Here is a 24,537-nt window from a genome sequence, read left to right on the forward strand (position 1 = left end):
TGCGTCGGTAATTAACGACACAATGTAAGTCGGTAATTATCGACACTGCCTTCGTCGGCAATTACCGACAGATATCAAAGGTTTCTCAAGGGTGTCTCTCGAGGGGGTCGCAACCAGGGTGGTCACTCGTGGCGATCGTTCGTGCGGGTTCGAGGGGCTCTCTAGTTTAAATATAGATGTTTCTCGTGGTGGCTTAATGGTCTCTCGTGGGGGTTCGAGGGGTACATCATTAGGAGTTCGATGGGGGTTTATATGATAATTTATAACGAAATAATTTTTAAAGTTCTCACCCATATCCTGGATTAATGGTGCCATCTATTGCTGAATGACTTAAACTTCTAGCCGAACAGTATCGTGCAGGTTTTGCTAGATGGCGCCACCATACCTCGACAAAAAATTGTTATTAAAAATCGTTTAACAATAGATTTTGAATTCTTTTGATCATACCCGTGACATTGTTTTTATAAATATTCATTGATAAATAAGCAGTCGTACAAGTTGGTCGATGAAATGTTTTAACATTGTAATTTAGTGAACATCATAAATAAATAATGTCCTGAATAACGAAACACGCCATAAATGATGGATTGTTGCGCCACCTATTCGGAGAACGCTGAAACTTCTAGCCAAATAGTAGCACCATGTTTCCGGTAGGTGGCGCCACCGAGTGTAACCAAGTCGGTACCGTTTTACAAGAAGTTTCTGTGCTCCTGTGATAGATGGCGCCACCGGATGTTGGGTTGGTGGCTCCTTCTGGCGGAGTCTTGATGTTGCTATTTGGCTGGAAGTTTCCGGGACTGCTCAATAGGTGGCGTAGATGGATACAACAAGGGTTTCTCACACGGCATTTCTTACGACAGTTTAAAGGGTTTCTCACACCGATTACAGGGATTACAATCGTAATTCTACGTTTAACTTACCGGATAACCTAGATCATTACAATCATCGTAGTATAAGGAGTGAATCAAGGAAGAAGTCCTTGATTCGAGCATCGTTCCAATCAGAGAACCGAAAAGCAAATTACATGTGCCCTGCGTGCATGTCGAACCATGCCCGCGGCAAGGTGAATGAAATCAAAAGACGAGTGAAAAGAAAACGAAATAAAGATAGTAAATGATTGTGCGTACGCAATATAAATACATATTAGAAAATCAATCTCTTTTGATTGCGTGTTATACTGCTCTTATGAAAATATGAAATATAGTATACTTCGCATAGGCACTGATGTACCTACGTAGTAAATATGTCGTCTTCTTGGTAGAAATCGTTGGGTCATCACTCTCCAGTCGATAATGTTTCTCCAAGCAGTTTGACGGTTTCGTCGATGATGGCGTCACAATATATATCGAATAAAAATTGCTCGTTTTAAGAAGAAATTTCAAATCATTGGTATTATACCTTGTGGTTCTATAGCGAACAGAAATATCTCGTGTAATTCGAAGAAAGCAAATGTCAACGGTAAATGCGTAAACAGAAGAGTAATACTAGAACCTATTTGAAGATTTAGGTTATCCAATTTTTACATGTTCTCACTTTTATCGTATAGAACCACTCACGCATTACGTATAATCCGAAATGTTCAATTGCGCGTTAAATCACCGTGAAGTTCAGTACCAAAGTTTAAATCGTTTTACAAAGAAAGTTCACCAAGAAATCATGAATATTACTGCTGCCTTAGATTGGACGGTAGAAAGTATAGAAATTGACGTAAGTACTTTGTCTTTCTACATATACAAATGGATCTATTAGATGTTTTATTTTCGCAGAATGATAATCGTCTGATATGCCCATACGATTCGTCGCACCGTATCGGAAAGGAAATATTAGATCAACATTTAGAGCACTGTCAGTGGAAAGAAGACGGTTATAACGAATTTCATATACCACTATCTGAACCGAGTTTACATTCATCTTCTCCTTTTTCCATAAAATTAGGCAAGTGGCACACTTCGTTTCGATCAAATCCATTTCAAATGTACAACGTTATACGATAACTTTCTAACAAATGTTTTCAATCGCAGATGCATCTTTACAGTGGAATATTATAAAAGAAGCAAAACAAATGGATCCTACCATAACTGTCGGTTAGTACAACAAAACAATGTTTAAAATGTATCCTTGAAAACTTTAAATTGCTCAATTTTTTCCAGAAAGTTATCAATATCATACTTGGCACAAGCTCTATATCCTTTTTCATGTTTTTTGCATTATATTTAAATATTATAATAGATACTTATTTTATATTACTTTGTTTCGTTTCTCTTTACAACTTATAAATTCTTTGAAAATCCACATTCTTAACACTGATAATAGGTTTGGGTGAACGGTTAGTTCCACGAACATCCGATAGAATCTTCACAGATTTCACTCGTGACGAAAGAAAAGTATTATACGAATATGTTATATCTCATACGGTCAAAATGGATGTTGGACACGATTTCACAGATCCCAATGCACTGTAAGTCAGCAGCAATATATTTTTCATTCGTCTCGCGATAGAAATCTTGTCACAATTGTTTTCTTACAGAAATTACCAAGACAAGAATGACAAAAAGTTATCATTCTTGGATTTGCTTGTGCAAGAACGAAATCTGAAAAGACGTAGGGCAAAACACAAGGGAGTTCATACAAATAAGAAGTCATATACGGAAATTCTTAAAGAAATCATAGATCAACAGATGGAGTTTTATATCGATCACATAACGGATGTACGTAAAATTCATTGCGACACGAAAACTGTGGATCGTGTAAACGTTCAGAGTTCGAACAAACATCATGGTGATACTGTACGAGAAGTTCCATCGATCTCATTTACCGATTTTCCATCGAGCTGCGGTGATCTCTTTCTTAAAGATCCTCAATCTTATCACGAAAGTATGAATTTTCATCGCAACAGTAGCGGAACAGCACACTCGGAACATTTATTAAAAGATCAAAGTAAACGAGAAAAATATTCACGGGCTGTTACAGAATTACGAAAATCGCAAAAACAACGAAAGCACAAACGATCTCGTTCCAAAGAACGGTATTATACCAATAAAGGGAAGAAGCAATCTACTCGGAAAACTTGCGTAAAAGACGTCGCACAATGTAATGAAGCTGAACAATTGAATAATGCCGGTTTTCTTTGAAGAACGTTTTTATCGTTAATAGAAGAGAAAGAAGAATTATTGATGCGTAATACTATTAGTTTTGTTTATTCATTCTAAAGAATTACTTGTAGAAATATGATTACAATGTGCATACTTATTTTGTTAATTTGTTTTTTCTTAATCAAGTACCCTATAAATAATACGTATTCTGCGAGAATCTTAAATTTAGTTTACTTTTTGAATACTTTTTCACCATCCTATCGCCACGGGTTGTTCATCAGCTAATTACTAATAATTCTAAGTAATGTCTCACTGAAGTACAAGTGGGTACGCGTATACTGACAAATATCGTTTTCTTTGACTAAATGTTTCAATAAAACTATCTAAAGAACGACAATTTTGATGAAAACTATCGAAATAATATTAATTATCTGTAGTGTTGTGCTAACTAACCCAATAGTTTGGACGTCTTCCAGTAGAGAGTGCTGTAATCCTGATTCATTATTTTTCTACTATTTACGTATCTCTACATATACGTTCAATTGTCAGGTAATTAAAAACAATTTCCAAGACAACATGGCAAGTAAATTTCACTCCAAACATGTGAAAATTCTATACAATTTTCTGCGTAGTGAGTGAACTGTAAGTGAAAATGTAATAGTTGTTTGCCTTAGTGGCAGAGGTATTGATTTCTCGAATAAACGAAAATGGAACGGTTAACAAGAAACAAAATAAAATCCAGTTTGCCATTTCAAATAATTCTACACATTAATCTTTGGTTTTTCCCAATTTGGTTACTCACAGTCTTCGTAAACTTGGATTTCCGAGTAAATATAATGTTATTTATTTGGTAGAATAAAAAATTACTTTTCTTAACGTCATTGTCGGTACATCCAATTAATTTGATCATTTCCACTTTTTGCAGTACAGTAATATAACAGATATTTATAATGCCATAATGTTAATAATATTTCTAATACTTTCCGTATGCGAAAGTCTCAAGTTATATTTGGGATACCTTGGAAATCTTGGTGGAAAGGTAACTGCATTTAATTACATTACAATAGTCGGTTGTTTGTAATATAAAAACTATGTTTGCCAGATTCCAGAACTGGCAGCTTGTTGGTTGATTTCAACATTAATACAATTCCCTTTAGAAATGTTCCTTGTTTTCAATTATGAAACATTATCTCTACATAATAATCTAATTGTCAATTGTTTCATGATTTGCCTTCTTTTCCTTGAAATTATTACGGGGGCAATTGCTTTAAGGAATTTAGCGGATTTACGTGCCAAAATATTTTATTTGGCACAATTATATAACAGGTGTAACAGGTGTTAATTTAAACATATTATATATGTTTAAGTATGTAAATATATCTATGTACAATTATGCATCTGTCAAGAATTCTCCACTAAGCGATTCAAATGACGCGCGCCCGCGCGCGTGTGTGTGTGTGTGTGTGTGTGTGTGGTGTGGTGTGTATGTACATATGAATTTTTTTTATAATAAACAATAATGTTGATTGATTTAATAATATTTGTACCTAGAACAAACATCTTTTACCTTGAATTTCCAAGGTTATGGGTTTTATAAAATAATTGTATTGCTGACACATTTTTTCGCAAATTTGTCAGGTAAATTTCCATGTCATTTATTACGATGTCGAGTTTGTCAGCTTGCTGATTTGCAGTTAGTGCAGACAAAAATTGTGAACGTGTAGGAACCATGCGTGAAAGAAGCTAATGTTAAAAAATAAATCAAAAGATTACAGTAGATTAATAGTTTCTCGTGATGTTTTGTTACGAATGTTCTTTGGGAAATGCACACTTACATTAAAAAGTTGTTGCGCCATCCAACCGTGATATGGTTCCAGGGTCTCTTTATAGGATTTTTTAAGGAACGCTACTAAATCTTCCGTCGGGGAACCCATTTTAGTATCTTCGACAATTTTTTCAAAAAACAATAAAATCATATGTAACCCTCTGTAACGAGTAAATTGAAAATGTCAATAGAGAAAGGGGGAAAAAAAAAATAAAAGAAATATTTGTTGGACGATGGTTGTGTGTCGACTCGACTTTAATAACCAATCCTGATTTGACTCGACTTGACCTAACCAAGACCTAACGTAACTTTACCTAACCTAATCTACTCTAAGGTGCTACACGAATCCTATCGAATTTTCTTGAATCCTGTTGGTGAACAAAAGGAATAATCGAAAAGATCAGAAATGAATTGCGCGTACCTAGTTAACCACAATAAAGCATCCATAGCAACTAAATTAGTTTCAGTAGCTGTTTCAATTAGAATCATGTCTTGCAAGGTTACATTTTTTTCTCTATTTGTCGCGTACCTAGCAGCGAGCTTCTGTAAACTCAAGTAAATAAGTCGATTAGTGTGATTTCGAGTGTATGTTTGGACAAACTTACATCGATATTGCCTTGAATATCATACTTGACGGCTGCAAACACTTTACCAAGTTTATCTGAAAAATTAATTTATCGGTTGACGTTTAGTAAGTTGTACGTGATCGATTCGTGGCTGTTTGTTGGTTATGTCGCATGAAATTCAAGTGTATGTACAAAAGTACATACCTATTATTTTCACGATACCGCGTGCTGCAGCTAGAAATTCTGCAGTGTTTATCTTCCCCTGAACGATTTCGGGAAAGAGTATTCTAATTTCGCTGTCAAGCACATTTATCTTTCCTTTCGAACTCGATGCGACAGGCAGCATTGTGTCGATTCTGTCTTACGAATGGAAACGATTGAATGAAAGATAAAAGAAACGTACATACACGGTACTGTCCCCGTAATTTCGCGAAGCTGGAGAGCCAGAAAACCAGAAGAAACCAGACGCGTTCGAGAGCGTGGAGACTATTTTCTGTTCGGTCCCAATCACCGACCACCTCGTCGCTCTATTCCTTTCCGTGAAAGGCCTGGCTTGTACCACCAGACGGCAGGGATAGATGCAAAATTACGGGCCCGATACCGTGTAAAATAAGATGGTTGCAAACGATCGGCAGACACGTTAAACGACGAGATATCTCGAACGAATATCTGTTTTAACAAGCTTCTCGATACAAATTTATTACGATAGAATAGCAATTTGTAAGATGGTACGTTATCGCGTATACCGTTTCAACTAAACTGGCGATACGATAACGATAATAACATGATAACGGTTACAATGGTAACTATAATAACGACACTAATCGTCCGTGTGCCATCTATATAGAGTGGAATGTGTTTTCGATACAAATACTCTGCGATTTCACCGTCTCTTCTCTCGTTCGCATAGAATTCGATCTTTCCTATTTACGATTTATATTGGGTTTTTTATTATGTCTATTTTATTATTATCACCGATAAGGCATTCTAGTTGCTTCGAGTCTTCGGCGGCGTTTGTCACGATTCGACCGTTATGAAACGGCACGTGTGTACTTACTTTACTTACTTTACTTACTTTACTTGCTTGCTTATTTACTTCTTTACTTATTCATGTATAAAGTTCTCGTGAATCGTTAGCTACAAATGAAAGTGTTACAATTTTTGGTTTTTTCTCACATATAATCAAGTACATCCACAGGTCGATGCGATGCCTACGCCTGATCGCTATGTAGCAAGTAAGTACAATTCTATCGGAAACGTTGCTTTTCATTTTGATTGGAACGCGATTGAAATGACATTTATAAAAGATATCACAATCTTTACGTTCGCTCCGATGCGTCGATTATAACATTGTAAAAAGTTCTTGCGTTCGAACAGATACAGTGAAGCATATTCGCTCGCTCTTTATTTTTCTAGTACATTACTACGAGAGGATACTAGAATGCCTGTAAACGACGGCGAAGGAAGGTTTTCGTCTAGTTTCGCCTAGCGAGCGTTGGACAGAAAATGAAAGAGTCCGTTTCTTAAAATACAGCGTACCCGTGAAAAATGGTTCGATAAAATCACAGCTACTAAGAGGCAGACATATATTTGATTTGAAGTTTGAGTTTGTTCGGGCCAAAGCGTTACCCCGTATAAATACACGATACGTGGAAACTAATGCACTTGCGTCGATTTGTACAAGTTGGCACTGGTTGCGTGTTCGTTTGAAAGTTTTGGGTCGTGGCAACGAGCAACGAGCGGAAAACTTCAAAATGCCGTCGGTAAAGGATATTTAAGCACATTGCCAGCCGAATCTTCGGCGACGAGAGTCAGCGCGGTAAGGCAATGAAGTGGACTCGGTGGGACCAGCGCTTCCAAAGGTGGTCGATTCCCAGGAAACTGTCGAGAGCCGCATACCATTCCACCCGAGGTCTCTCTCAGTTCTATCACTCGTACTCCGAAACGCGATCTCACCACGTTTCTGCGATTTAACCAACAGAAAAACATTATCGTCTGGTCGAGTAGCGTTTTAACGGCGGCGCGGAGGGAGGAGGATACGGGCATCTCCTTCGAGTGAAAATGGACTACGAGGAAGGAAGGGAAGCTTTCGCATGCGCGTTACTTTACCTTTTCCCGTCGTAGTCGATGTCGTAGAAGCGACGATTAGGAACGTTGTCCATTTCGTTGTTGAACCATCGATGATAGGCGAGAAAAGCCGCGCACGAGGGTGTCCAAAATGTCCGGTCGGTTTGCGAATTCGAGGCGGTTTGCTCGATCGAAGCGGTTTGCGCTTGAAGCAGACTTTTCGAGAAAGATCTGTTCAGTTCCGGACTAGCGGGCGCGGATAATCTGCCGGGCAATCGCGGAGGACTCTGGGAAGGCGAGGGCCGGGACGTTTCGGAAAGCAGACGACTCCTTCGTGGACTGGCGAAGAAAGTAAACGGTTGCTGGACGGTAACCGTGACGTTGAGCGGTCTGCTCAACGCGACCGTCGTGTGTTGCGGGTCCTTCCGTAAAATGGGATTTCGATTGAAGTCGATTCCGGCGGCGCCGACGAACACTCTGTCGACGTAATCGAATCCACGGCCCATTATGCCCTCGCGAGTGTGGCCGAGATCAAAGGTGTGACCCAACTCGTGGAGAACGGAACCGAGGGTGGTGGCGAAACAGCCGCCGTGCGTGCCGCGGTAATTGCTGTCGTCCATCAGTTGCTCCGTATCGATGACCGTCGCGTCTAGAAATCTTGGCAACACTTGACTCATGCAGGTTGGCCAGGTGTGAAGGCACGCCGAGCCGAACAGAGCCAATCCACCGCCGCCGAGCGCCGCGTGACCCTGTGTTCTCGCGAGGGTGTCCTCGTGCGTGCGAGGGTGCGGCGCGCCTCGGTATCTCGTGCAAGAGAGAAACGCGAGATACTTCCGATGCTTCGAGGCTAGCGGACCGGTCATCAGTTCCCGCGCGATCAACTCCCAAAGCTCCCGTTGACTCATCGCGCGTGCTCTGTCGACGTCGAGCATACTGTGCATCACCAAGCATTCCGGCCCGTCCAAATCTCTTTCCAGCTGAAAGGTCTTCCTCTCGTAGCCCGCTTCTCGGAGCTTCTCGGCGGTGAGAGCTTGCAAGAGGCGGGCGCCGAGACCTATCCTGGTCGCCGCGCTCTCCGGCGATCGATCCTCCTCCCGAGGACCTTGGAAGTATCCGTCGTGGCCAGCGCAGATCACGTAAACCGGCGTCACGCGTAATCTCGTGGTTCTCGGCTCGTGGGTTAAGATCAGCTTCTTCTTCCGTCCAGCCGCTTCCAGTTCCAATTTGTTCGGTCCTCGCGCTAGTTCGACCACGGCGCGGAATTCCCCAGCGACGATCGGCCACTCGGCCGAGCTTTGAATCCTCTGATTCCTCAGAGTGATCGAGTTGCAGGCCGCGGCCGCTGCTGCCGTCACTCGGCCGCGTATCAGAGCTAAACTGTAGCACAAACTCTCTCCATCTATTAAATTCGACACCGAGATTTCTTCCGGGTTACCATTCCGCGACGACATGCGATGCTGGTTCTCCTGTTCTCGCGACAATTCTCTGCTCCTTTCGCACCGATATATATGTTGCGAGCACTCTTCTTGTTCTCGCTGGTCTCGCTGTTCCCGCTCTTCTCGACGTGGATTCGATAAGTTTGTGCTCGCGAGTACCTGCGAAATTGATCACTTTTCACATATTCTGTCAGAGATTTATGCAAATCGTTGCGAGCGACGGCGTTGTTGTTGTTATCGTTATCGATGTCGATCGGTGGCGACGACGATGACGATGACGATGACGGTGACGGTGACGGCGACGGCGACGGCGACGGCGATGTTGGCGATGGCAATGACGATGACAATTCGATATGAATGACGATAACGAAGACGTTGACGGTGATGTTAACGCTGTCAATTATCATAATGAAAATAATTCTTGACATAGTGAAAATAATTTCGTTTACGATATTTCTATTCCTATACAAAGGAAACAAAGAAATTTGTCTAGAAAGTGAATTTCATTTGCCGGAGGATTTCAATGATAAGGCGATGAAAGTATTTGTTTCTATAGGTAAGTATGCATGTACCTACAATCCCGTGATCGCTAGAATTCGGGCAATGATTCCATGAGGTGCTGCTGTCTCGTGGCCAATTATAGCAACTGTAAATCGAGTACCGCAGTTATCTAAGTTTCGCTTCTTTTCCGTTTGACGTTCAATCGCTTTAGTCGCGTGGCTACACTGCACACTGTGCAATATTAACGGAAAGATTAACTTAACGATACCGAGCACACCACTTCCATGAAAAATCGACAAGTTTCAGTGTAAATACGTAGCACGCAATCTTTCCGAGGATCGGTGGAAAAGCTGGTTCAGAGTATACGCGTGTCTAAAAGTAGGGAAAATAATAAAAGACGGTACGAAATGGCATGAAATGACGCGAAATGACGCGAAATGACGCGAAATGACACAAAGTGACACGAAATGACACGGAACGGTACAGCACACCGCGAGACAGGGGTTTTCACGAACGAATGTATTAACGCGAATCCGTATGAAAGGGTTTCTGCGTACTGCGACAAAAAGGGATGCTGGAGGGATCGAAAGGTTTCCAACGATCGTGTCGAGTTGGTAACTTACCATTTTTGAAGAAGCGCGTCGAAACAGTCGAAACACACGTTACAAGGGAGAGAAGAAGGAAAGAGTTGCACGATAATTTTCAGCCGGCTCCGTGCATGCGGGGAGAGAGACTGTGGCGCCGAGGCGACGGTGGACGGCGGGTTGCGGTACTATGGCGTCGCTGTAGCGGCGCATGCAGTCGCGCATCCGCACTCTTGCAATTTCTTTCCCTCTTCGTCGCTTATTTTTACCCCACTTTCTTCTTGCCCTTTACAACTTTATAACTTTTCTTTGCATTTCTCGAGCCTTCCCCCCCGTCCTCGCCCTCGCTCTCCGGCCAGCAAGGTATTCGCAGTAGTACCTTTCCCTTTTCCTTCTCCCAGAAAGCAAATTATTCCACTTTCAACTTTCAAGTCGATAAACGTTCAAATCACTGAAATATGCAGGCGCACGAGCATCCGTGTTACTCGAAATAATTAGTTGGCAAGTTGTCCGCTTTGTTAGCTAAAGCCCTTAATTGGCAACGTTGTTGTCGGCAGCAACGAGAAACAGCTCGTCTGCGTGGCAAACTGATTTTCACGTGTTGTTACTTTATTGTACGCGGTGCAAGTTCGTACACAACAATTGAAAAAACGTATACGACAGACCCTGTGACCTACTTGTTTGCGAAGGTTATTTAAGAAACGGTTTGCATTTTCATAAGTTTGTAACGCGATATGACTGTTTGCGTTTCAGAGTTAACATTATCGATGACGACGTACCATTCAAATTGGACGCATCGAACGCGACTCACTTGCAAAAGGCAGAACAGATTGTAAAATCACGTCTACTTTTCTGTGTCCACTCCCGCTATTCTTCAATCGCGTTCAATATTTTTACTCGTCGAGCGAAAAATGAAAGCGGATATTGAAAAAACTTGAGAAAGGACCCTATCAGAGATAACAATGCGTGCACGACAGATTCACTTATAGTCGATTCGATTTGGTAACGAGTGTCCTGCACAGAGAATTCGGTTAAGCGATACAACCGCCCGAGACTTTGATCTTTTTTCTTGCAAACGACTGGCTGAAAACAATACGCGATTCGTACGGCACAAGGACAATCGCGAGGAGAGTCATCGCTGAAATGTTGTCGGCGAGAGAAGACGGAAAATACAAATCGGAGCAAGGAAATGGAGAGAGACGCAGGGAATGGTGGAAAAGTGGGAATCAGGATCGCCATCTTTTCGCGATAGGAATCAAAGATGTATGGTCCGTTAACGGAAGACTGTGTGCGTGTATTTGATCGGAAACGCAAGAAATATTGCAGATCCGCGCATAGATTTACGCGTGTCCGATGTTCGAACGAGACGCAAAGTACCTTGGTACAAGATTCGTTACTGTCGGGTGAGCGACCGTGAAAGTGCTTTCATGTAAAAGTAGAACGACAGTTTTTCAAAATCGTTGCGACGATTGCGTGCGCCCACAACTGACCTACTTGATGGCCGGTCGTTGCACCGTATCTTGCTTTTCTCGATCGCCTTCGACAAGGATACTCGCGCGCGTATACCGTACAAGGAAATACGATTGTTTATCCTAGCGAATACTAGTTTCTCATTCATCGACTCCTCGTAGACACGCTTACTCCAACGAACAAGTATGTCGACATTTACAGGAAAAATCTCCACTTTCGAGAGATTACCGATACATTTCAGTTTCTATTGTCCTAACGTATAGTATATCCATAGGAATATATGTGGCGCCGTACAAGAGTAGAATGAAAATACGCGTCGAATAAATCAAAGACCGAATCAACGGAGAAACGATAAATAGGATGATGACTTTTCCTCTAAAAAACTGGGTCATAAGAAAAAGTGAGACTCGATTTGGCTTCTTTTTCCGATACACGATCGTATTATACATACGTACCTACTTATGTACCCACACATCGGTACACGTGTACCTACTGGTACGTATACAGACGTGAAACGTGTGATTTTGCCGTCCTTGTTGTCGTTTCTCCAACATTCGACATTGTATACCATTCTCTTGTTCTTTATCCATTTCTTCCTACTTATCCGTCATTTTGTCTGTGCGATTTCACCAGAAATCTTTTCTCGAAATTCCATTTCCTATCTGTATCAAATTTCTTTGTGGCTATTGATCCAGAAGGAAGATAGTGAAGGGGATAAAGACAGACACACAGAGAGAGAGAGAGAGAGAGAGAGAGAGAGAGAGAGAGAGAGAGAGAGAGAGAGAGAGAGAGAGAGAGAGAGAGAGAGAGAGAGAGAGAGAGAGAGAGAGAGAGAGGAAGAGAGGGAGCGTGAAAGGGCCACGGAGCGCCAGGAGGGTTAGGGTGGTGGAGGGGGCGGAAGAGAAAGAGAGAGGGGGCGGACGATAAGGCGAAAAGATACGAAAGAAAGCGAGACTATGAAGGTAAGCCGGGAGAACGAACCACATCGGAGAGAGTAGGCCAATGCCAGTGTCAGCGACACGGCTAGTAAGTGTCTGTCGGCAAACCTGATCGTGAAAACAGAGAAACGGGTTGCACCGATTACGTTTGCCTCTTCGTGTTTCATTTCAGTTTGGTTTAGTTCCTTTCAAATGGTTTCTTTCCTTTTCCTCCAATTTCCTTTCATTTCTTTCCACTTATTTCCATCTCTTTTCATTCGTTTCCCCTTTTCAACCGTTTCTCCTTTCGAACAAGAAACATTTGTCAAATTCCAAATTGCCTACTCGCGAAAAATACAATGGAACATGGAAACAGACGATGATCCCATAGGTTTCCCGAGTTGGTTTTCTTCAGTTTAGAAGTAACACCGCGGACAGACAAGAACACACAACGGCACCGGTGGGAGGATTATGTGGATCATTGCCACGCTTAATTCACGATAAATATGCAACGATAGAATCATGGGATGACGACGTCCTACCGATGTTGCGAATAGAGGTTGCTTCTCGATGGAACATCCAACACGTAGATGGAATGGAAAAATTCTCGAGTAGCGACAAGGTTTGTTACTTGTTCGCTTCACTTTTCTCTCGGTTTATGCAGAAAATCGACGCTCGATGTCCATGCTCCTAATTGGTAGACGTACACACAACAAGATGACGAGTGATTCTGGCACAATCGATGTGAAAGCACATGTACCAACGCTATTAACTACAATTCTCTTTCTTTGTTACTTCCACGATACGCGGATGTACGTACCGAAAACGTAATTCGGTTAAACTCGATGCTTGGTGTTTGGAAGCGCGAACAGTGTTAATCGGTAATAAGTAAAGGGAAGAAAATCGATTCGTGCACGGGAATATCGTGTGCGGAATTTCAGATCGAGATGTTACGCAGCTTGCAACACATGAACGAATGATTTTGAAACGATTTTGCCATTGAATCGCGTGACACGTAGACTCGATGAAGAAACACGTTATTCATAAGTGTACTCGATGCGATGCGATGCGATGCGATGCGATGCGATGCGATGCGATGCGATGCGATGCGATGCGATGCGATGCGATGCGATGCGATGCGATGCGATACGATACGATGCGATGCGGTGTGATGCGGTGCGATGCGATGCGATGCGGTGTGATGCGGTGCGCTGCGCTACGATGCGATGCGATGCGATGCGATGCGATGCGATGCGATGCGATGCGATGCGATGCGATGCGATGCGATGCGAAGCGATGCGATGCCATGCGATGCGATGCGATGCGACGCGATGTGAAGAGAGAGGATCACAAACAATGTCTTCCAGGTGAGTGCACGTGTATACGAGTAAATTCTGAACCGAAAGACAACTTAACCAACCTCTTGTGTCTCTTCTGAAAACGATATCAATCCGACGATATCGATGATTCCGATGTTTCGAAAATACATACAAGAGAAAATACGTGCACGAATTTCAACGAGGAAGACGAAAGCAGGAAGGTTCGTTAATTGGAAAGAAAATAATTGCTCAACCACCTTCGAGTCAATCGATAAATTGTTCCGATAAAAAGTTGCAGTTACGTTGTCTCTAAATAACTTGTGTTTCACTTTCGGCGCCCGAAGAGTAAAATTCTTTCGAGTGCTCGAGACGATGGCGTGTCTGCGTCGTGTCAAGGACAACGCGTCTATCGTCGCGATACTTTCCTGAGAGTCGCGAAAATCACCTCCATTCTGATATATGCTATAGAAATGTTGCGGGGAACATGGACGGGGCAAACATTCGATAAACACCCCTCTTACATATCGCACTCTGAAATCTCAATGTTTTATTATCCGATCGTTCTTGGACGATGGATACTGTTCGGATCCTAATTAACCAGGCGTTGAAACAAAATCATGGATAGATTTTGGAAAGGTTCGTTCGAAAATAAAATGTTAGAAAGGGGGGAATGAGAAGAAGAAAGGGTGGGGTGTGTGAATATTGACCATTGGTGAAAACTTTAATGTCCGTTCGTCCTGCTGGCGATCGTGGGGAATTAGGCCGACGGGGTCTGTCGCCGATGTCCTTGACATGCTGAAAGTGAGACCCAGCCTGCGCGTGCTAACTTTAATATCTTACGCAATCGATCGTAGGTGTATCATCGCAAACTCCAAAACTTACGTTAACGTCGATATCGACATTCGACTTTGACATGTGTAGGGAAGCCGATATAGATACGCGTTGCAATCTACTATGTGCTTACAGCACACGCAGGCGCGTCTATAAATTGCTTTACGAATAATAACATGTGGTGCATTAAGGAAAATTCTGCTCGAAAATGGTATGTAGGTACGACTGTATAGCGTCAACACACATATACGTATGTAGAGAAAATCTGGCCACGTGCCCGTGTTTCTAGGGATACGGATGCATGGGATGGTCCGGCGGCTCGATACACATCGGCGCCAGATATCTTGGCCGTTGGTCGTTCTATCGCAGCTATTTTCTCAGCCTGCCCTGTTGGGCGTACATTTTCTCATTCGATACTTGTATCGATTCTGAATGTCTCTTAACTACAATATAACAAGTATACAGGTAAGATTATAGACATTTACACGAGACGACATACGCGATACAAGTGTTCGAATTGTCGGTGTGGAATAATGTAAAAAATTGTAAGGGAACCACCCCGCCTCCTACTTTACGATTCCTCCATTTAAGAAGAGTCCAACGAAAGTGTCGTATCTCAAGCTACAAGAAGCTCTCGCAATACTCAGTGGACAGGTTTAACGCAGATATCCAAAATAGTTGCTCAGTTACTTGGAAATTATGCCGTTGAATTCGCTGTGTTTATGATGAAAAAGCCCTGCGGGTGTGAAAGCGAACTCTCTAAAAGCAAATCTGAATCTGGTCTGAGTTAGATTTTCGATAGAATCACGCTAGATGAAACGGAATCGATGTCGAGTGTCGAGAGGTGAGAAACAAGGGAAAACGGCGTATATTTTCAAGGACGCAAGGCGGTTCATCGGCCGATCAAATGTGATTTCATCGTAGTTGTCTCGGTTTGGTTATACGTGTCGTACGGTGTTCAGAAGAATCTTTAGAAAATCCAGAGACTGTGCTAAAGAACATGAATGGAGACGTCGCGAGGATATAATTGATAACAATCCAGGTTTCATCATTGCAATCCGGTCAATTGGAATTGATGGATTTCAAATTGAGTCTAAAATAATAATAATAATAATGAGATAATCAGATAATGATGATAGTAATGTTGTAGGAATAATAATAATTTTATTCGCAAACAAAGTTACATATATTCATTAATATCGTTTAGTAGTATTTGTATAAACAAATGGTTTTTTGTCCACTTGGACATCGCACTCGTCCGTTCCGTTCGAAATCCAACCGATAATTACCTCTTGCAATGTACGAGCCTATTCTTAATTATCACCGTGGCACAAGATGATTTCGCGAATCTACAAAACGATATTTCCTAAATATAGTTTGGAGGAAAGGGAAAGTGGTTTGTCAGGGTCGTTAAGCAATGTAGCTCCTCTTTCGCTTTTTCTTTTATTTTCTCCGCGATAAGAATGAGATTTCTTTGGAAACGGAAATCCCCGGATTTCATGGATTGTTCGTAATATATTTCGCAAGTTTTGCCACAATCGAGACGAGTGCGCGATTGCTTAAATAGGAAAAACGATCTTTTATCGGAACACTACACCTCGTGGTACACGCGAAGAGAAATGATTCTAAAGAATTATTGCGTTTATGGAAAATATGGTTTTCACTCGCACACGAGTGCTAATTCGTGACTTCCGTGGCTTATCAGTAGATGCGCCTGCATCTGCGTCTACATCTGAAAGAACGTTTCGTATGTCAAGTAAACTCGATCTTCCCGACAATTTCCAAGATATAATGGTCGCGTCTCGCGTCTCCATTTTCAGAAAGATAGAACTGCCACACACACACACACACACACACACGCACACACACACACGCACACACACACACGCACACTTGACAACAATCCTGTCTTGTCCGACATACTTTTAAAACGTTCGTTACTCGCGACGAGATGGTTTCGAACAGAGTCTCGCTTGATCGTTCATCGATTCGTTAACGCACAATTCGGAAAGAGATTTCGTCTAGCGAGAATTCTACTCGATTCGTCGTGAACGAAGTCGGTAACAAAGGAATATTTCCTGCTTGCCGCCAGGCAGTAGTACTGTCGACCGATGTGGAGCCGAACAAGGGTATTTCGATTAGGTTGGGGAGAGAGGTCGGCCGATCAGTTTACTTTCCACCGTGGCGGAAGAAACGAACTTGACGAGAGAGAATACCAGCAGATAGTTTCACTTAAATGCTGTCGATCGTTCACTGCGTATGATTTTCGTTCGTACGAGTTTTCTTTCGGAGCAGCCGAGCTTCGAGAAAATTGACAGATCACTGGATACATGGAACTTGACCTGCATCAACGTTGTACGTTTCGCGACACGCGCGAGTGTAGTAGCGGCGGTGTACGAGTCTCTCGAGATTTTCCGCAACGAAAACTCCAAGATCTGTGTCTGGTCGGACCGTTTCGACGAATGCGTTGCACGCGTACAGTGAGTTTCAGGTGAACTCGCTCAGGTACGCAACATATTGTACTAGGCTAATAATATTATTCGAGCAGCCTCTCGTTCGGGACCGCTTCGAATCGAATCTTTCCTTTTTTCAGGTTCATAGAACCGTGTTGACACCACGATTAGCCAAACGATGCCCGCTTTCTCTGCTTTGTTGCACATCATACGCGTATTCGAAAGTGTTGGTAACCGGACACGTGCGTGATATATCGTGATTCGAAAGAGTTGAAATAAAATGTCGAGATTGAAAATTCCAGTTTTTTTTGGATCAGCGATGGCACTGGTAAGTAACGGTAACGAAAGAAAAAGCGACTCGAAGAAGCGAGTTGCGTAATCCTACAGCAATAAATTTCGAAAGCACGAATAGAAATGAGCATGTAGAAATGTAAGTAAGCACACGAGTTCGCGTTCGCGTCGTATTTCCACCACGAGAGATCGTTGATACTCGCGGAAACATCGGCTACCGTCGAGACCCAGAAAGAAGGCAAGTTTTGTCCGTTTCAAGAGCGAAAACTGCAAATCGAATTCGAAGCGATTCGGCCGATCAGTCGATTGCTCGATTGCTCGATTGCTCGTCGTACTCTCGAAACGAGGTTATAACCAAGGTTACCAAACGGGCGCTACCCAAATACCCAGATACATATGATTACGGTAGACGGGTTCATTTTTATTTTACGCTGTGCCCAATGAACTCCCAAAACGATCCCTTGGATCTTCTCTCGCTTCGGTTTCGCACGAAAATCCGACAAGGATAGGACGTTACGCGTGAATGTTGTCTATTAACAAGCGAGCAACCTCGTCCACGTATGAATGGAAATGAATGGGATTCCACAACCAAGTGTCCCCACTAATTGTAACTAATGTACTATGCGTTGAAAACGAGTTTCGATGGGATGTAACTTGTCCCTGAGATTATCGAGTGACAACATGATTCTCGATCCCCTATCGCACGAGTACGCGTACAACGCATTCGCGTAAGTGCGTGACCCGCAATTCTGCTGCACAAAAGGGCAACAAGTTGCCTATTCGTTTTGCTTTCTCTTTCCCTCTATCTCTCTCTCTCTCTCTCTCTCTCTCTCTCTCTCTCTCTCTCTCTCTCTCTCTCTCTCTCTCTCTCTCTCTCTCCCCCTATCTCTACCTCTGTCTCTACCTCTCCGTCTTTCCCACCACGGTCTTTCTTTCACAGTCTACTCTCTTTTTCATTCGAATTCAATTGAAAATGGGAAACGATTCAGCTGGGAAAATGATATGCGCAGGATTGCTCGACGAACGACGCGAAGGTGAACCCCGATCGTTCGACACACTTCAACCGGGATGAAGATCAATGTTACTGTAAATGGTGATTTCAAGCACTGCTTTGAAGCCCGGACGATTGACGAGCGCATCGAATCGCGTAGTAATGTGCCTCAGAGAAAATAACAGGCCTATGACCTGTGCGTATTACGATTTACGTTGAGAGTAACAGTGATTCTATATCTGTCGCTACGGTGACGTAATTACGATCGGCCTCTCATGGTCGCTCGTTACGGTATTTCTCTCCGGTATAGAGTATTCGATTACTATCGATGTTGTCCAAAGAAATAAATCTCTCGAAAGCCTGTCGACGAAATTCCGACTACTAAATTCAACCTAGCATGCTAGATATCGCAGATTATCAACGGCTGCATTCGATATTTTCTTGAAAGATTTTCGTACGTTTTCAACATTTTATTCGAGAGTTTTCTTTCGAGTCTACGAGAAACTATGCTTCACCCGGCTGCTAGACGCGCTAGTCGCGTCAACACAGTATGCGTATTTTCAGCTTAGAAATTTAGTGCTAACGAGGTGATACAGGAGCTCTCGTACTTCAGCTGACGGAGAGCATAGAAAAATGATTATCAATGATGCAGCGCATCGATGGTGGGTTTCGGTGCAAGTGTTATCGAGCGAGGAGATAGACATCGTATTCCTCCGTTTCCTACTCGTCTCTGATTTCTTTCGCTCTGTACCTCTTCGCTCTATCCTATTTCGACGGTTTGGCGAATTACGAATCGCACAAAATGGGTACACGTATTTCAGAATAGCTCGAAGAAGCTTGAAACGTCTGCTAAACCTATGAAATCTATGAAACCTAACCAAAAGCTATCGAACAGGCGAAAGAATTTCACTTCCGTCCAGAGGCCCCCTCCTCTTCTCAGTATCCAGCATTTTTTCATTTTCTGCTCAATTATTCCGTACAAGTAAATGATACACTGTGCTCGAATTCACATGCGACTGTACCACAAGTATTTCATACACTTGCTACACTCTAGGTACAACACCGGTCAATGTCCTTTCGAAGGTTTGGATCATGCGATCCGAAAGGTAAGAGCGAGTGCGCAGTACGTCGCATACCGATCGATCAATGTAAACGACTGGTCACAGGAACGGATCGATGAGGTTTCGAGATCGGTTAGCTTTGATTTCGTTCGAAACAACTTAACAAACGGACGTAAAATATCGTGAGAAAGTACAATATACTATTGGTACCGCTGTTAAGTTAATCGAGCCAGATAAAGAAGAGAGTACAATCTACAGAACAATCTATCGGTTGCCATAGTTTTCGATTAATCCTCGATCGATGAAGGAAAAGACGAGAATCTTGCTGATTTAGGATCAATGACCTAATCGATACCAAAAATATCAATGTATGAGAAACACTACTTAATATTTCAATCTCATTTCCAATTCTTCCTTAGCATTATTCCTGTACGTCCCTGATCGTAATGTGTAATCGTTTCGCGAACATTTTCTCTCTTTAGCTTTTCGGTTTGTTAGCCCGATCTGAAATCGAACATCGAAACTCGAATGCTAACGCAATTGGCTAAGAAACAATAAGGTATCGGTGATATCTTCCTAAACTGCCACGTGGATCAATTTCGATAAAGTACGAACAGTAGATCAAGAATCGATCAATTTTGATTAGAATCTCGTTTCGATAAGTAGTGGAGCAGGAATCGAGAAATCGAGTTCCACGACCAACTTCGATAACAAGTTGAGCCGTTTGTCACTTTTACTGTTGTTGAGGTCAGCCGAGCATTGACCGTTTCATGATTTAATTCACGTGCGTTTATTTCGAGTAGACATTTGGTAAAGGGGGGCGCAATGTAAATTTTATTCCTTCCATTCTTCCGTTCATTAATTCCTCTTTTCCTTTTTCCTTTTTCCTTTTTCCTTTTTCCTTTTTCCTTTTCCTTTTTTCCTTTTTCCTTTTTTCTTTTTCTTTACCGTTATTTATCCAGCATTTCTGTCGTTTAGCGAAAAGTACTACAACACGTTCTATCTATGGAAAATATGTGTCAGCCATCGAAATAATCTGGATTGCACAAGTTGCTTCTTATTCGATTAGTCTTAGAGACAGTTAAATTTACGATCGGGGATGAAATAGAAAATATTTTGGCAATGGCTATTGTCCGATTAATTGCTGATATCGTCGCAAAGCAGATGAATCAGGTTATATCGCAAAAGTTGCAATCCACTAGGAGCAAATAGTTTGCAAATACAGCACTTAGACTAGTTTGTCGGTCGTTCACCTGAGCTCGCTCCTTCGTTCGGGCACGGCGATGTGTTTACGTTACTCACCTGAACCCGTTTCGTCATCATCGTTCCAGTCATTGATCGGTGATCATGGTTTTGTGTCGTCTGTCGAAGTTTCAAAAGTCGCGAAATCATTTCCTTTTGAGTGTAATCGATTTTGTTGATTGTTCGATGTAAACAACACAGCACGACACAATGGGATGCGACACAATGTTCAATATGGAACGGCGCGATACATCAGATTTCAATGATCATAGCTGAAAAAAGAGGTTTAATTCCAATATCTCTTGTTGATTAGGAAACGATAAGAATGACTTGTTCCAACCGTTTTGTGATGCAATTTTGATGTTTGTTTCCTATCTAATTGGATATAGCTGGGAGAATTGATACGAGCGGCGGCGACGGTGTGCGGAAGAATGCCCGGAATGCGGACGAAAACGACTCGAGAAATGCATACTTTCAGCAAATTCAAAGTGCGAACGAAAACCGTGGTTAACACGACGCGGTTTAGTGGGCGATATCTACTGCATCGCGAGATCGACTGATCGAGCAATTTGATCATTGAGTTTTTCCGCCGGTTATATAACATACAAGATTCTGCTGGGTTTAAAAGTGGAATCGTTTGGCCTATTGGCTGACTGGAGACATCGGCGCGAATGTCCGGCGAACGATCGGCGAACGATCGGCGAACGATCGGCACGATCATAAATCGTTGGTTCGTACGTCGATGAGAGGAATGTGGGTGAACGGGACGTAAAATTGGGTTTGCGGGCAGTTCCGATGCACGAATGAGCTGTACACGTTGGCAACGAGAAACGCCCTACGACTACTAGGAAAGACAGAAAATGAGGACTGGAGAGGGTAGGAAGGACAGCCGGTATATGTATTCGGTTCGGTCCACTCTAGCGAACGAGTAATCGAAAATTTCGGCTGCGAAAGAGGTCTCGGGTTATCGACCCGTTGGCAGTGGTCAGTGATGGTAACGGGCGCGCGATCGAGGAACCGAGCACACGACCAGCCGGGCAATCGGACAACCAGTTCATCCGTCCAACGCATCGTTCGTTCGGTCCTTCACCCGGTATTATCCCGGCTGTTACGTACTCGCACGTATTACACGTGCTCGAAATACGTGTCGCAGTACTCCGTTTGTTCTTTGGCCTTATGTTTTCGGCTTTCTTACTCGTAATCTAACCAATCTTTCTCTCAATCTGGCAATTTCATTCGCTTCGCACACGTTCGAGATGGTTATGGATCGAGATTCAGATTCGGATTCAAAGTCGGATCCGAGTCGCGGACGTCTACGTTACACCGTGAAAACGCGCAGAACGAACGAATAGAAATAGTAGAGAGATTTCAGAGAACCGCGACAATATTGGGGGAATTCGTTGAGGTCCCATGCGTGTGCGCGTGGCATTCACTCGTTACGGTTTCTAACGGATCGAACCACGGCTCGAGGGAAGTTTCTGGAGATAATTCGAGAGACGGCCCAACCAAGAAATAACGGACAGTCAAAAACTGCCTTCTCGTGTCCGACCAGTCAGGGTCCGTTATTAGCCGTTAGAAAGGAAACCCGTTCGAAGATGGATTGCGCACACGCGTGTATGCCTGCACCCGCACCGGCACTTATTCGTGTGCTCGCCGATTCGCTCGCTCATTCGTCCGTTGATAACGTGGAACTCGCCTAAACTGTATCCTCGGCAAATTTCCTTTCTTTCAGGTTTTTCTTTGTTCTTTCATTAGTTAGCTTTCCTGCACTTTTCGCGTTTAAAAAAATTCTCCCGTTCTCTCGTCTCAAGCACCGACGATTATCTTATTCTTGCTTCCCATAATCATAGTTGTACCAAACCTCAAATTCGGAGTCTGCTGCGTAAACTTTATCGACAAACGAATAGTTTACCCTTTCGTTGGAGACGCGTTAATACGTATATTGTAAACGCGTCAAGTCGATTCGTTAAGTATGAGAAATTTTCAAGGAAATTCCATTGATCGAAAGCGAAAGCAAACTCATTGTCGGATATAGATATCTGTGTGTAGGAGCACGTCGGTGAGAAAGTTTCAACTTAAGGAGGATGAATAAATTGGAAAATGGGTAAACTCTTGGAGGATGGAACATGAGGAGAAATCAAGACCACGGGGCGGAGGATCGATCGAATTATCGTAGAACGAACGCGTCGAGGTAATTCAATAAATTCCGGGAAGACGAGAAAATTTGGAAACATGAGCGGCAGAGCGGTACCATCTACAGTGTATATAGATGTACTGTACAGAGAGCAAAGTATCTATTAATCAATTTATCGGTCGATTCGCTCCTCGTTAGGCAGAAATGTACGCATCGCACCTGGCTGGTTGGTTGCTCGAAAGCAGGCGGGCGCTGAAAGTATAGTATGCGATTCGTATACGCATCGTAGGTGCGCTGTAACCAGTAGGAGGAGAAGGAGGGAGTGGTAACACCTGGAATGTAAGTAAGGTAAACGGCATTCGGGCAATGCCCTCGCATGTAAACAATCAGAAATTGCAGGCTTGATTACGCGAGCAAGTTGTTTCTCGCGCATACACACAGTCGAACAACTGATCACGTTTACGTGCACGCGTGCTCACCGCCCGTGACAGTTGTAATAGTACGAATACGCAAATACATAACATACCAGTTTCCTCCCTTTTGTCGCATTATCTTATTCACTGACTGTTTAATTCACCGATTATCACGATACGATCAACCTTCTGTCATATCGCGATTCTCGTTATTTCGAAATATCCTCGCTTATTATAACGTTCTGTATCATTTCAAATTCGTGTCCTATCCTGTCCTATCCTGTCGTATCGTATAATCCTAAGAAACAACTGATATTCGTTGATAAGATTGGTAAGCGGATCTAGAAATTGGCCGGTGTTTCATTGAATAAAAACTCCGTACGCGATTGCGTCTCCTCCGCTACACACTGATGCATTCGAAACCGCGGTAAATATCAGTGTTTCGAGGAATCGAATTCTGCAGAGTCACAGCAGATCGTTGCTGCAACGTGTTATAGTCGAACAATCCTGTAAACTGATTCGAACGAGTTCCACGCTCCTTGGAACGTAGACAGCAAAATCGTGAAACCGGACATCGGTTTGTCTATTACACTGAACGCGTGCAATTTCCAACGTGAACGGAAAAACGTTGATTTATACAGTATTATTGCAGAGATCTTTCCAAGTCGAAAAATGGAAGAAAATTCCGAAGGGTGGTGGTGTTTCGAACGCACGTTTGGAACATTCGAAAGGTTCATTTCGAGAGTATCGTAAAATGAAAGAAATAATGCCCCAGAGAGAGAGAGAGAGAGAGAGAGAGAGAGAGAGAGAGAGAGAGAGAGAGAGAGAGAGAGAGAGAGAACAGGGAACGCGTACGAAGAAATTAGAAACGAGGAACAGTGAGAGAGAATCCAGGAAAAGAAAAGTTTGAAAAGTTTGAAAAGTTTGCGCGGAAATTGAAAAGAAGTAAGTTGTAATAAGTAAGTTGAGTAAATCTATGAATCTACGATATATAGCTACAGGCATCAACTGAAATAATTAACGATCACGCGAAGCGAACGGACAACAGTTGAGAATGTTGCTCCGATAATGTTCATCCTCGGCGGCAAAAGGGTTATTTCTGGTAGCATCCATGGTGAAAACCGGACGTGGCTATCGAGAAAGAATACGAACTGGGTCAATGACCCAGCCGCCGAAGAACCGCGACTGTTCGGTAGAGACCATGTCTGGGTCAGCATGGACCGCTAAATTAAGATTCGTTCATACCTATAGGAAGAAATCTTGAATTTCGAACGCACATCTGCCGATCGATTTTTCAACGCACCTTTATTGAAATGTGTAAATACATTCCGATATATTGTACTC

At 42.7% G+C, this 24,537-nt stretch overlaps 4 protein-coding genes across 6 annotated transcripts; 2 read left to right on the plus strand and 2 right to left on the minus strand.

The window, feature by feature from the left end:
• The first annotated feature begins 1,228 nt into the window (after window positions 1-1,228).
• On the plus strand, window positions 1,229-3,258 carry LOC116433563 (U11/U12 small nuclear ribonucleoprotein 48 kDa protein). Of its 3 annotated transcripts, none has more exons than XM_031991771.2 (7): window positions 1,229-1,707; window positions 1,767-1,935; window positions 2,022-2,084; window positions 2,151-2,183; window positions 2,314-2,458; window positions 2,528-2,874; window positions 2,971-3,258. In XM_031991771.2, the coding sequence occupies exons 1-7, from the start codon at window positions 1,576-1,578 to the stop codon at window positions 3,129-3,131; spliced, it is 1,050 nt and encodes a 349-aa protein (XP_031847631.1). In that variant the 5' UTR covers window positions 1,229-1,575; the 3' UTR covers window positions 3,132-3,258. The 3 variants fall into 3 exon arrangements, with proteins under 3 accessions (XP_031847631.1, XP_031847629.1, XP_031847630.1); XM_031991769.2 differs by having other exon boundaries at window positions 1,229-1,458; window positions 1,547-1,707; window positions 2,528-3,258; XM_031991770.2 differs by lacking the exon at window positions 2,151-2,183 and having other exon boundaries at window positions 1,230-1,707; window positions 2,528-3,258.
• A 511-nt stretch (window positions 3,259-3,769) lies between these two features.
• On the plus strand, window positions 3,770-4,487 carry LOC116433565 (transmembrane protein 17B). Its single transcript, XM_031991774.2, has 3 exons — window positions 3,770-3,919; window positions 4,018-4,131; window positions 4,195-4,487. The coding sequence occupies exons 1-3, from the start codon at window positions 3,800-3,802 to the stop codon at window positions 4,432-4,434; spliced, it is 474 nt and encodes a 157-aa protein (XP_031847634.1). The 5' UTR covers window positions 3,770-3,799; the 3' UTR covers window positions 4,435-4,487.
• Window positions 4,488-4,623: 136 nt separating this feature from the next.
• Window positions 4,624-7,188, minus strand: LOC116433564 (pleckstrin homology domain-containing family A member 8). The gene is made up of 5 exons (XM_031991772.2): window positions 5,688-7,188; window positions 5,523-5,578; window positions 5,339-5,460; window positions 4,928-5,078; window positions 4,624-4,835 (listed from the first exon to the last, which is right to left on the minus strand). Exons 1-5 carry the CDS (start codon window positions 5,827-5,829, stop codon window positions 4,656-4,658), a joined length of 651 nt encoding a protein of 216 aa, XP_031847632.1. The 5' UTR covers window positions 5,830-7,188; the 3' UTR covers window positions 4,624-4,655.
• Window positions 6,403-11,331, minus strand: LOC116433562 (uncharacterized). Its single transcript, XM_031991767.2, has 3 exons — window positions 10,111-11,331; window positions 7,593-9,145; window positions 6,403-7,446 (listed from the first exon to the last, which is right to left on the minus strand). Exons 1-3 carry the CDS (start codon window positions 10,111-10,113, stop codon window positions 7,233-7,235), a joined length of 1,770 nt encoding a protein of 589 aa, XP_031847627.1. The 5' UTR covers window positions 10,114-11,331; the 3' UTR covers window positions 6,403-7,232.
• Between the last annotated feature and the right edge of the window lie 13,206 nt (window positions 11,332-24,537).

Source organism: Nomia melanderi, chromosome 1 (assembly GCF_051020985.1).
Source record: "Nomia melanderi isolate GNS246 chromosome 1, iyNomMela1, whole genome shotgun sequence".
In the NCBI taxonomy this organism is placed as follows: Eukaryota; Metazoa; Arthropoda; class Insecta; order Hymenoptera; family Halictidae; genus Nomia; species Nomia melanderi.